This window comes from Podarcis erhardii, assembly GCF_964252035.2.
Source record: "Podarcis erhardii genome assembly, chromosome: 1".
Taxonomy (NCBI): Eukaryota; Metazoa; Chordata; class Lepidosauria; order Squamata; family Lacertidae; genus Podarcis; species Podarcis erhardii.
The window spans coordinates 107,161,080-107,175,211 of record NC_138497.1 but is presented as its reverse complement, the minus strand read 5'-3'; the positions used below and the strand labels follow the sequence as shown (position 1 = coordinate 107,175,211).

At 42.8% G+C, this 14,132-nt stretch overlaps 1 protein-coding gene across 2 annotated transcripts in view; it reads right to left on the bottom strand.

Annotated features, from left to right (window-relative positions):
- The window catches only part of GPD2 (glycerol-3-phosphate dehydrogenase 2), an 87,383-nt gene that overhangs the window by 48,002 nt on the left and 25,249 nt on the right, over positions 1-14,132 (bottom strand). For both annotated transcript variants that reach the window (XM_081871882.1, XM_081871883.1), the window contains exons 4-6: positions 10,850-10,974; positions 5,807-5,904; positions 4,730-4,893 (exon numbers count right to left, since the gene is read on the bottom strand). In XM_081871882.1, the coding sequence (XP_081728008.1) occupies positions 4,730-4,893; positions 5,807-5,904; positions 10,850-10,974 (387 nt within the window). The remainder of the gene's footprint in view (positions 1-4,729; positions 4,894-5,806; positions 5,905-10,849; positions 10,975-14,132) is intronic.

Here is a 14,132-nt window from a genome sequence, read left to right as displayed (position 1 = left end):
ATAACGTCTAAGAAGCTGGAACAGATGGAAGAGAATACAGAGGAGGCACAAAGGTGTCCCATCACCATATAAAGACTGGAAGGGTCCACTCTCAGGTAATCAGAAACTGAAGGCCTCTGGGCCAAATCTAGCCCCCTGCAGATTCCCTAGTTGGCCATCGAGGGGCAAGAGAGACTGTGGAGTGTGATCTGTAGCAACAGTATCGGAAACCAGCTTGATAGCTCATTTGGCTACAGCATGATGCTGCTAGTGCCAAGGTTGCAAGTTTGAACCCCGTATGGGTCGCTGCATTGGACTAGATCAGCCTTTCTCAACCTGTGGGTCCCCAGATGTTGTTGGACTACAACTCCCATCACCCCTAGCTAGCAAGGCCAGAGCTCAGGGATGATGGGAGTTGTAGTCCAACTACATCTGGGGACCCACAGGTTGAGAACCGCTGGACTAGATGATCCTTAGGGTTCCTTCCATCTGCACAATTCTATGACACCAGGTAATATAAGGGTGTGGGAAGCAGCCAGGGCCTTGGCCCACTCCAAACTTCACTCTCAAAGCAACCCTCCAGGGAAGCTGGTTACCAAACACTTTTTTTACAAAGGCACGAGCTGCTACTTCATTGGCACTTTCTAAAATTCCACATTTTATTTGAGCGAGTGCCTAGTTCTCAGTACCAAATCATGATAACGTGGCTGGGGCATGCTAAACACAGCTATCAGGTTTGAAGAATGCCAGCACAATGGCCTTCCGCTGTCCCAGCATAACCAATGGGCAAACAGAGTCGAGTTTGCATGACCTTTATTTTTTATTTAAAATAATCTTCTTTTATCTTCAGCAAAACCTTTCAGGATAGCTAAAATCCAAAGTAGTGTGTGTTTTTAGTAAAAAGTGGTTTCTTTTATTTCTTTTTGTTTGTTTCCGCCTGGGCATAGAGCCAATAAGTTTGCTGAATCACTTAGCACGCCACACTCAACCCACGGCTGTGGCAATTTGCACGCATCACAAACAATTTGTGTGTCCCGTTTCCTATGCTCACAAGCCAGGCTGTGGGGGGAAGGGATGGCTGGCCACCCACAGAGCAATCCTGCAATTTTCAGCCCAGGAGAAGGGACCTGAAGAAATTTCTTCTATTTGTTTGATTGACTCCTCACCCAAAGTTTGATGCCTGTGGGTGGGTGAGGCCAGAGGCGAAAGTTCATGAAGAAACCAATGTCTACAACAGAAGCATTGCAGCCATGCAAAAAAAGGAGGGGCACAGAACCAAACTGGTGAGGTGTAGCCCGGGGACAGTACCAGAGGCCAGATAGAGAGTCCCCACCCCTCTTCTGAATGTTAATACAGTGGTACCTCGGGTTAAGTACTTAATTCATTTCAGAGGTCCGTACTTAACCTGAAACTGTTCTTAACCTGAAGCACCACTTTAGCTAATAGGGCCTCCTGCTGCTGCCACGCCGCCGGAGCACGATTTCTGTTCTCAACCTGAAGCAAAGTTCTTAACCTGAAGAACTATTTCTGGGTTAGTGGAGTATGTAACCTGAAGCATATGTAACCTGAAGCGTATGTGACCTGAGGTACCACTGTAGTAAACTTTGGGAAATACACTCATGGTTCAGGTTTACAGAAGGCAACTGATAGCAGAAGGTAGATCAGAAGAGAGGGATGCAATAAACAGGGAGCTGAGACAAACAGAAAGAGGAAACAGGGATAGACCAAGGGTGTTAGAGCTAGGGTCAAAAGAAAAGGGCATCAAAGCAGGAAGGCATCGATTCCTACCAGTTGCTGCTACCCCACTGATAAGCAGCTAATTCTTGGTTTACGCTAATCAAGATTCAGGAAGTTATTCCCTCCTGAGGCAACAGTCCAGGCCTAGATGATCAACAAATTCCAGAGCCAAGCTCCCACACACTGTGCGGGAGAGTAACAACTATCAACATCTGGACATTCTTTTTTGCTGGTCGGGGTGAGTGTGGGGGTGGCTAGATTCGTATGATCAGCAGCCATGTGCTGCACATGTAGCTTATAGGAATGTGGGCATCGACAGCATTCAACCAGTTCAGCAGACAAGGCAGAAATTCAGAAAATCCAAGCATGCTTTACAAAGGCCAGAACATGCATGGACCAAGTGCACTCCTTCCTTTCGCTCGTCTGCTCCCCTGGCTTCAGCACTTTGATCCTGGCTCCTCCTAAATTTGGAACTGTGGTTCAATGCTGGCTTACTAAGATGTGAGGCAGTGCATGCTTTCTTTAAAAAAGGATCACATCTGGCAAGCCAGCCAGTTGCAAAACCTGGTCTTTTAGGGGAAAGAGCAACAGCTTGCTTGCCCTCATCTATCCCCAAACTGCCACCAGACATCTGTTCAGGGTTTCCACAGCCTCTATGTATCTAGAAGTTGGAACAAGAGGAAGAACTGAGTGTCGCCTGCACACTGACAACATTTCTGTTCAAATCTCTGAATGACTTATTCTAGCAATTTTATGTAGATATTAAAGAGTATGGTGGATGATTTGGACTTTTGAGGTGCCATAAAGGCTAGTAGTGGCCATGAAAATAGAACAGAAGTCTTTTGGCACTGTCTGGTCTATTTATCCCATCAGAGAGGACCACAGCCACCTCTTGATGATATTGATAAGATGCTGAGTGGTCCAGGAGATGCCCAGTGCAAGTCATCCATCCAGGAAACAAAATCAGGCCAAAAGTCAGATTGAAGTATTAAAAAACCAAACAAAGAGCAGGATTTTCTAGGCTTACTATTTAAGGTTCTTTTAACCAGAGGTGCCAGGGGACTTTTTGTGGACAAAGCATCTCTCATTACCATTGAGCTAATGCCCCCTGCCCAATATTAGAGGTTATCTTGCTCTTAATGAGAAATCAACTCCTGGGAAAAAAACTTAACTTCCCAGTTTCTATAGTTAAGTAATATCAGACAATTGCTATGAAAACACACAGAGATGCAATACTGGATCTCTGCTCTTATTGTAAATCGCTTCAACTCACCAACCAAACTGAGCTTCAAACCTTTTGATGAAAAATCTAGCCTCAAAACAGATTTTGCTTGCTCATTATTGACATGACAACAATCTTACTAGATCTCTGACTGCCCAAACAAAAAGCATACAGCAGCCAATGCTGTTCTTGCGGCTTAAGAAACTCATACTTTTATAAGCATTTCAGACGCCTTGTTTATAAAATGAGATTTGGCACAGGCTATTTTAGTTAAGAGAAAATTAGTGTTCAAGTTTCGAATTCATGCTGTGAGCCCCCACAATTTCCTTAACTCTTTCATAGGGAAAGAGAAAAATTTAAGTGCCCAAAAGGAAAGGAAAGGGGACTGCTCTTAATTCAAGTTATTTTTAGTAAGAAAGAGAGAAGCAAGGGAAAGGTTGGTACTCTTAAACAGAGCAAACCAAGAACCATCACTGCTTATTTCAGATTACTGATGCTTCTCACTGAAAATTGATAGTATCTGTTACAAAACTACTCTACAGTTTAGGGTGCAGACTTGGGATAACTCAAGTCAGATGGAGAAGCACAGATTGACCCAATTTGCATTTCCACTTGGTCCACAATGAAGCCATTGTATGACTGTTTCGCTACGCAGCCAAATCACAGCTCATCCCACATTTAATGTGCCTTTGCAAAGCTTCCCAAAAGAGGGTTGGCAATACAGCACCAGATTTGTGGAGAGTGGGATCTGGCTGCATAGTGAAGCATCAGGCAGCCTTCGTGCTTAAATGTGTGCGCATCTTATTCATGAACATTCGGAGAGACATCCTGCTAGTGCAAAGATGGTATACTGGTGACAAGAGGGGCTTTTTAAAAGAAAGAAAATGCAAGGTTATACACTCTTGCCCCTAACAGTGTGGCGGGGGGTGGGGAAGTTCCCATAAAAACACCCAGTGAGGAAAAACTGATAACAAAAAGCATTCTGTGGGTCTTACAAAGACAATAAATTCACAGTCGAGGCTGGCCTTTAGTACGTAGGAATGGCAGAGAGCTATAAGAAAGTAGTTATGTGGGCACCCTGCTGTGGAAATAGTTGCATTCCAACATCACAAACTGAATTTCTTGGCTTTTAGTAATCTCTGAACACATTTGGTAGAGGCTGCTTCCCCCCATCGCTTTATTAAAATGTATGCAGGTTCAACTCCAATTCAATGTGCATGTAACATTTCATTTTGTGCCCAAAAATGCAGATGGGATGCTCTTGAAGAGTCATCCAAGTTTAGTGAAAGAAGCTACTGAAGAGTTCTTTGCTCAAGAAACTAACTGGTGGCTGGCTAACCGCACCTCCTTGATCCTGACTGTTGGGCTGACACGTATACCATAACTGCCACACATTTACTACTGGTGCCCTCACACGTGGCGTCGCTCAGGAATTCTGACAAACCTAAAAATTGGTGCAGGGGTTAAAATCACTGCAGTTTCGAAAGGTTCGGTCTGCCATATTGACTCAAAATGGTGTCCAAATGTTTCCAAACAAATGGAAACCTGTCCCTTCACCTCAGGCACCATCATACGAAATGCAATCACAATAATGTCCAAATGCATAGCGAAGAAACATCAACCACCCATGACTCAGCCTAGAAGAAGGCATGCTGCTGGAGAGTAGCTGCATAGGAACTAGCTCCACACAAGTGAAGCAAGCAAGAAAACCGATTAATGAAGATGCAACGGTCTTTGTTTCAGACTAATGAAACAAAAAATAAAAGCTGTTAGGTAGTTAAGAGAACATACCATCATAGTAGACAATGGCACCTACGAGTTTGTCCTTCCGCAACATAGGAAAGAGTTCCAGGGCTTTTGATTTGCTAAGTACGTAGCTGCTTTTCAGACACTGGCTTCCTGCTACAAGGTCATAGAGTTTAATTCCCACCCAGTAGTACGGCAGCTGCCACCACCTACGAGAGGAGACAGAGGGAGGGAGATAAATCAAGGAGACCATTTCACATGCCTGGTTTCTATTGCATAGTCTTTCAGAAAGGATACTGCAAACCACAACTATATTTCTGAAGAGTCAAAAGAACCAGAGTGGGTTGGATGTGTGTGGGAGAAGTCCCATTCTCGTCTCTGCACTTCCATGAAGCGAAGTGTGTAACTTCTACAGGTCAATTCTAAAGCCTAACGTATCTTAGAGGGTTGGTACAAGGACAAAACACTGCGTGAGGACACTGCAAGACATTTTATTTCTTGGGCTGCTGCTCTGTTTGGTTTTGTGATTGTTTTATTGCATTGTGTGGTCCTTATTCTGAACCACCTTGAACTTCTGTAAGGTGGATGGTTTTTTAAAAAATCAAGACTGAATTACAAACCAGAATATATCCATTCCCATTCTCACATGAATCACACACTTATTAGGAGGCCTTAGGCAACTCACTATTCTTTCAGCCTCACATCACGGCCCCAAACTTGGTCCCCTTGCAATAGCCAAAGTAAGACATGAAGAAGAACACCAGCTGCCCAATTCAGGAACAGAGTTTTAGAATCCCCTCTCATGTCCCTCTCAGACTTAATGGCCCTTCCACCTTCCTCTGACTGAGAGGATGTCCCCTGTGACATCTCCAGCCCCTCTGTCCTGCAAAAGTGGACAAAGGTCCTTTTAAAAAGCTTCCCTCTGGAATTTGTATTCTCAAAAGGCGAGACATCCGCAACTGCAATGGTGAAATTTTTACCTCCACAATCAAGGATGCAAGCCTGTCACAAACTGAAGAACATAATTGGGGGGGGGGGACATGTTAAAATTCATTCCCAGTGACCCAGATTGAACAACCACCCTAAATGAAGCAAATTCAGAACAAACATCAAGTGACTTACTTGTAAACAGGAAGCATTATAGGCAGAGGAGAAGATAAATGAGGTGCGATCTCAAGCAGGTTGGCACGTTCATGCAGGGCTTCTTTCACCATTCTGTACTAAAAAAATAACAACACAGAATACATTCTTGATTATGTTGCCAAAGAGCATTCTTCCACAGCAATTCTGTCTATCCTCTCACAAGCACCTTAGCTCAAAAGACTACATTTTCTCTAGGAATGTAAACTAGTAAGGATCTAGCAAACTGGAAAAAAGGGACCAGGATGGGCTACAACAATATAATCAAACATTTAAGCTAATTCCCCCTGTTGTTTGTGTCCCGAAAGGGTTTACTCCCTTAACACAATGTAGTAGTTTGCAGATATATTCAGAGAGATATTACCAAGCAGGCGAGCAAATTAGCAGCAATGATTCAACAAGAATTACCTTCAAAAGAAGAATGGCAGATAAAACTGATGGATTATGCAAAGATGGAGAAATTGACGGCAAAGATCAGAAACCATGAAGATCAAGTATTTGAAAAAGATTGGAATACATTTTTATATTATCTAAAAGACCATTGTAAACACTTAAAATTACTGGCAGGAATGTGAAGAGCTTGTAATGTGAAATGTTTATTATATGCTTTTTCTTTTATTTTTGAATAATCAGGAGTTGGTAATACAAAAATATGTAGTCAATTCTTATTAAAGTAGAAACCCATGAAGGGAGGGAGGGAGGTCTGGTGATCTAAATTAAATAGTAAAAATGTGACATGGAATATTGGTGTAAAAATTGGGGGGGGGGGACAACGATTCAGCAAACCAATGTTATACTGTAGGGAGAGCCCTTCTTTGCATTCTGAATTTGCAATCTGTCAAAATTTAGAACACCTGAGACAAAATTACGAAAATCTTTCTCCGGAGTGTAAAGAGCAAGTTATGTCACCCAAGTGTTCCCAGCTACCCCAACAAGGAAACCTATCAACGATTACACTGGTCAACAACAAATTTGTTGTCTGCGTTTTTTCAGTTGATTTAGGACAAATCTGATGCGCTGAATCCAAAAATCACATTGGTTTTGCTCAATCAGGTCAAGTTTTTGAGCTATGGCCACATGTCGTTTTTTTACGTTTTTGTTCACATGTACGCTTGTGTGGAGCATTTTAGAAGAAGTTGGTGGGGGTAACATGCCATGTCAAATAATTGTTTTGATTGGAAATGATTATTTTAATGACAAGAAGTATTCAGGTCCGATAGTTCTGGGTGATTATGTCGAAAAGGGATCAGTTTGAAGTCATAAAACCTCGAAATCTTCCATAAATTGGTCCAGCAAAGCATAAAGTTAGGGGATCAAAACTAAGTTAATGGGGCAGCCGCCCTACAAAGAATTGTCAAAGGACTCTGCCGAAACTGTTGGCATCCAGATTGAAGGAAAAAAACCTCCTCTCTGACAGTGCTCGCATCAGTTTCTTCTGCAACAGGCATCAAGAGTACCTCCGTTTTTTCTCGGAAGAGAAGGACTTGGTGTACTGTGCATATATTGCACAGCTTCTGCTCAAGCTCGGAGTGCCACAGTACGAACCCAAAGATTGGAGACTGTTCATTGACAGCAGCAAGCGATCACTGAAATGTGTTCTGCTACACAATGGCAACCAGTTTGCCTCTATACCCCTGGCTCACTTGACTACACTGAAGGAGAACTATGAAGCAGTGAAGTATGTGCTGGAGAAAATTGGTTATGATCAGCATAAGTGGTTTATTTGTGTTGACCTGAAGATGGTGAACTTTTTGTTGGGACAACAGTCTGGCTTCACCAAGTACCTATGTTTTCTGTGCATGTGGGATAGTAGGGACCGTGCTCAGCATTACACGAAGAAGGACTGGCCTGTGCGGGAGGAATTGGTGCCTTGCAAAGAAAGGAACGTCGTCAACGACCCTCTGGTGGACAGAGACAGAATACTCTTCCCACCGCTGCACATCAAGCTCAGCTTAATCAAGCAGTTCACTAAGGCTCTGTACAAGGATGGTGACTGCTTCATTTACTTGTGCCAGGCTTTTCCAGGATTGACCATGGAGAAGTTGAAAGCTGGCATCTTTGACGGTCCTCAGATCCGTCAGCTCACCAGAGATCCAGAGTTCGGAAACTCAATGAACGAGGTGGAACTGGAAGCGTGGAAGGCATTTGTTCTGGTAGTGAAGAACTTTCTTGGCAACAATAAGGCCAGAAACTACGCAGAACTTGTCAACAACATGCTGCTTTCAGAAACCTGGGCTGCAACATGAGCGTCAAGATGCACTACCTATTTTCACATATGGACCAGTTTCCTGAGAACCTGGGTTCAATGAGTAACGAGCAGGGGGAGAGATTCCATCAGGACATGAAAGAGATAGAGACCAGGTATCAGGGTCGCTGCGACGCAGTCATGATGGCTGACTACTGTTGGATTCTGAAGAGAGACCTCCCTGCCGCTGAGCATTCCAGGAGTTCCAAGAAACAGAATTTCAAGCCCTGAAGTTTGAAAAATGGTGAAGCAACATGCAATTTATGTGTACTTACCTTTATCAATGCCCACCATTCAGTATACAGTAATTGATGTTTCTATCAGGTAATCAATATATGTTGTTGGGGGAAAATATTTTCCCTCTTAAAAACATATTTAGGATGATATGTGTTGACAAAAACCAGCTGATAATGCCACAAAAATGTAATCGATTTTGTCACAAGATCTGATTTTTTTTCAAATCAACACAGCACAAAAACCTGACCTGATGGAGAGAAACGGATGCCAATTCCTGATTCAGCAGTGCAAAAATACCCTAAATCAGTTGTAGAAATCTGGACAACATTCAAAAAGTAAAAAATTGTTGCCCAGTGTTATCATATGCTGTGTGATGATAAGGTAAAGGTAAAGGGACCCCTGACCGAGGGAGCAGACGTACAGCTTCTGGGTCATGTGGCCAGCATGACTAAGCCACTTCTGGCAAACCAGAGCATCACACGGAAACACTGTTTACCTTTCTGCTGGAGCGGTACCTATTTATCTACTTGCACTTCATGCTTTCAAACTGCTAGGTTGGCAGGAGCAGGGAGTGAGCAACGGGAGCTCACCCCGTCGTGGGGATTCGAACTACCAACCTTCTTATCGACAAGCCCCATGCTCTGTGCAACCCGCATTCCTGTGTGATAACATAGAGGACCTAAAAACATTATTGGCACTGAAAACGAGATGCCAGAAGGAAGTGGCTTTAAGTTTCCTGTGCTCAAAAGCATATAGCTCAAACAAATCAATGACGAGGTGCTTAAAATTAAAATCTGTCAATCCCCATTTTGACAGGGAAGCATAATGCATGCTTGTCCCAAGCTTGAGACCTGTCTGTCTGTGCCCATGCTACACCACTGACCTTAACCCTAGCATGTGTATCAAAAGATAGCAGACACCTGATTCTTCAGGAAAGGAGCAATCTGACCTCTCCTTACAGATGCTCAGGTTCTATAAATAAAGTTGGCAAACAGCAACAACTTCACAGATATGGTGCATGTGCACTCAGATGGTAGGTGCGTGTCAATTAGGGCGGGTAGGGAGTCTGAGAATAACTGGGCTTCCTGATGGATGCCCTCAAGGGACAAACTGGCAGCCAAATACACATGTGGATTCATTTCTGCACAGGAAAAACTGATCAAACATTTTTTACTACTCACTGATGACAATTTGGTAGGGACCACCAGCGCCTAAAGAGTTGTTTCAGAGTGCTGGCTGGTGATCCCTGACATGAATGATAGGGGTGCACCGATGAGCAGCACAAAATGTGAAGTCTTATGGCTTCCTGTTTTTGGACACGACACCCACCGAGGAACTGAGGGTTCTCAGCTAACTCCTCTGTCGCCTTCTGCTTAAGCTACACAACACCTATTCTGTTGTGAAGATACCCCTTTAGACACATACCCCAATGGCAAGTACAAATTGTGGAATTATAACACAAACTGATCCTTCAATGATCGCTGTCAGCCATACAGATGGGTATAGGAAGCATGCAGGATAGAGCCCATTGCACAGATAGGCCAAAGGGGATTAGATGTGCCGCACATCAACTGATTCCCCTGAAACAAATCAATGCACCGTGTCTATAGTTCCAATCATGAAGGCCTTAGAACCTTTTCTCTGCCCCTTTACAATCCTACCATAGTAACCAAGATGCAATTATTTAAAATTGGCAAAGTAAGCACCATGCTTTGATCTGCATAACCCGTGAGAACCTAAATGTACATACTTCCTAGGACTGCAGCACTTCAAAATGCAAAAGATGAATTATTTCTTAGATTACACAAACCTGTCAAAACATTTCTTGCATGCAGAAAGCTACTCTGATGAGAAGGAGGATTCTAAATGTACCATCAGTTCCAGGAATACTAGACACTCATTTCAAATGCCCTGTGAACTATGGGCTGGGCTGAGGGACCTGAATTTTACTGTAGATAATTCTAAAAGTTTGTTGCTGGAGTTTAAGATGATGATGGTGATGAGGAGGAGGATGTTGATGATTTTCTCACCTCCACCCCGCCTCCATGTATTTCTTCCCCAGCTCCTTAATTCCAGCTATGCTTATAAAGAAAGGTTTACTACAGTTACAAAAGCCCAAAAGGAAAATATGCTTCATTCATATTGAGATTTTACACCAATATATTGTTTTTCATTGCAGAAATCTCAGCATATAAATGTCTCCATTTGTCTTCAGATTCTGACTGGAGGTAACTGCAAACTCTACAAAGACCACCAAAAATGCATTTTTAAAAAATGTATACTTTGGTTTCCCCATGTTTTAAGGGAAATAGTCCCATTTAGATTTGTCATAAATTAGATATTAAGTGCTGCCGTTTTTTCCCCTGAATCCACCCTGCATACAGAATGCTTTGCCTAATGTCTGCAGCAAGCAACAGAAGAATGTATTCAAAACCCGAGGTATATTAAAAACCATAACTGTGGGAACAAATTTAATTAGAAGAGGAGGAGGGAAATCAGCTAGACAGGTCTTTGCTTTACAGCTACTACCATAAAACAATTACCTGGTCAAAATCCAACTTCATGATGGCCGTCTGAAGATATCTCACTCCGCCATGGATCAATTTAGTGCTTCTGCTGCTGGTCCCCGATGAGAAATCATCTCTTTCTACAAGGGCTGTTGTTAGGCCTGCGTAACCAGAAAACCAAATTAACTTCTTAAATTACACAATTTGTATGTAATTCATTAAAGACCCTTCTCTAGGGTAGCGACAACCACAAGAAAAATTACACTGAACATGGATGAATTTGTATTCAGCGCACACAGCGCCAGCTCTTTGGCCATGAAGAGTAGCTGCTTCTTCAGGGAAATCTTTGGGAAAAGAAGTGATACAGGAAAATAAGTACTGTATTAGTACTTAGGAAGGTAAGTACTATATTAGTTAGGGGGGGGGAAATGTGTGAAGAGCACCAAGGATTCTGTAAACAAACCAAAACCTAATTTCTTCTCTCTCATTTCCCTAATACACAAGAATACTGAAACACCTTAGCACAATGCTAAGGCTACAATCCTATAGGTCAGAGGGTTTCAACCTTTTTGAGTCCACGGCTGCCTGTGGCGAAATGCGCTCCGAGCCTCAGAAGCCCAATTATATCACCCCTTCAGAGCCAGCAGCTCCTCGCCACTTTTCAGACACCCTCCCTTCTAGAATGTTCCCTCAGCCTCCTCTCCTCTCCCCTGGCCAGCCCCAGAGGCACCATTCGCCTGGGGAACTTGAAGCCAGGGCTGCTGCAATGAAGAGCCATGCAAGCCTTTGGAAGGCATTGATGCAAAAGGGCATCAGAGGAGGGAGGGAAGGAAAGAGGGACAGAGACCGGTATTGCCCATGGCACCCCTGAGCATCATTCAAGATGCCCCATGGTGCCATGGCACACTGGTTAAAAACCACTGCTGTAGGCATTTCCCTAGAAGGTAAGTCCCACGGAACTCAGTAGGGCTTCCTTTTGAGCAGGTGCTTCCAGGACTGCACTCTAAATAAGATGAAAGTTGGACTGTGCACAGCACTCCAGCCAGGACCCCAGTTTTTCATTATGTTCGCATACTTAAAATCGCTAACTACGAGGGCAGCAATATTTAATTAGCTTAAGTAACTAATCAACTTCAGCTTTAGTTGAGGGCAAATTTTAAGATATCAGAATTAAGGACACAGTTATTTGTTTGTTTTTAGGCTGCTTGAATTATTTGCTTTACTGCAAGAAGGAATGGAAATGACAGATTTTAATGGTGGCCTTTCCTTTTAGCAATGAGTGATTATTAAATTAATACAATGAAGTTAACAAACATCTATTTTACTCTTCCTTCAATATATCAAAAAGGCACCTGTTTTAAAGTTTCAGTAACATGAAATATGTTATTTACATCTTTATAATTTAAAAGCCAATGGATTAATCAATAAAAATCCTGCTATCACTCGACAGTTATTATCACAGAGATTAGTTATCCTGCAATACACCTCATCTACCTTTTTGTATACACAATAAAAGTAGCAAAAGTGAATGAAAAGAAAAAGATGAAGGCAAAACCAGGGTTCCTCTCTTTTCTTTCTGCCATACACACATAGAGGAGGAATGGATTCCACTTGAAGGAGAAGAGGGTTATCCTGAATATTTAAGGTCAGAGGTGGGCTGACTTCAGACCTACGCAGTCGACTTTTCTTTTTTTCCTTTTCTAGTAGTGGAGAAATATATGCTTAATCTGCAGAACAAGGGTATTCAGCTAACTTGTTCTGTCAGAGCAAGGATTTCAACTTGCACAGTAGAACTTTCCTCCCTCTACATGCCCCTAAATCAGGGGTCAGCAACCCGTGGCTCCGGAGCCGCATGTGGCTCTTTTACACCTTTGCCGCGGCTCCGGGGCGGATACTAGCGAGGGGAGGAGGCGCATTGTGTGCCCCGACACTCCCCACTGTTTTAAATGTCGCAATGGTTTTGCGGCTCCCAGTTGTTTTTTTCCTCGGTCCAAGTGGCTCTTTTTGTCTTAAAGGTTGCAGACCCCTGCCCTAAATCTATTCTGAGGGCTCCCCTAACTTTCCAGAGCAGATTTGGGTACGGTACAGGGGACACCCAGGGAGAAGGGGGTGGGAGATCTGTTGTGCAAACAGAAATGATCGAGCAGATGAAAGTTAGTTAGTTTAACCTCCAGTGTGTTAGTAAAACTGAATTACTGTGTTGAGAAACGATGCATGTCTAAAAAGCGCGTCACCAACATAAAAAGTTTGGAAAGCTTTGTAATAGACATACTTTATGCCATCGAATCCCAACTACACATTCTTGCCCAAGTGTCCTGCTAGTTAACGGTCCAATTATATTATTTCCAAGAATCTGAGCAAACCAGCAGCTACATAGTACACTACAAATTGGCCAATGATTGAAGGCTTGCTAGGGGCTCCTTGCACTAGTGCATACAGTGCATAAATAAAAAAGGCTAATCGCCTCGTTCCTATTTCCAGAGGAAAACTCAACAGGGAACAATCACAAATAAGAAAACGGTGGGAGTGGGGCGGGGGTTTCAGAATGGGATAGAGGCAATTTATTCGGAACAGAAGGCAAAATTGATAGTGAACAATGTGGTAACGGAAGAGTTTAATATTGAAAAAGGAACACGACAAGGTTGTCCTATCTCCCCTTTGCTATTTATATCGGTCCTGGAAGTGCTCTTAAATATGATTAGAGGAGACCGGTTGGTGGAGGGTATTCAGGTCGGAGCGAAACAGTATAAACTTAAAGCATTTGCAGATGACCTAGTATTGACCTTACAGGAGCCAGAGCCTAGTACTAAAAGGGCACTGCAACTGATCCAGGAGTTTGGTCGGGTGGCGGGATTCAAACTTAATAAGCAAAAAACTAAGGTTTTGGAAAAAAACTTGACCCCTTCAGAATCAGAAAGGTTTCAGAAAGAGACAGAATTAAATGTGGTTAAGAAAGTAAAATACCTAGGGGTAAACATAACAGCCAAGAACATGAACTTATTTAAAGATAATTATGAAAAATGTTGGTCTGAAATTAAAAGGGATCTAGAAATTTGGTCAAGACTGAAGCTTTCCTTGTCAGGACGCATTGCTGCTATTAAGATGAATGTATTGCCAAAAATGTTGTTTTTGTTTCAAACTTTACAGATTGTGGACAAAATGGGGTGTTTTGAGAGGTGGCAGAGAGATATTTCTAAATTTGTCTGGCAGGGCAAAAAGCCCAGAATTAAGTTTAAGATATTAACTGATGCTAAAGAAAGAGGGGGCTTTGCCCTGCCAGACTTAAAGCTGTATTACGAATCAGCAGCTTTCTGCTGGT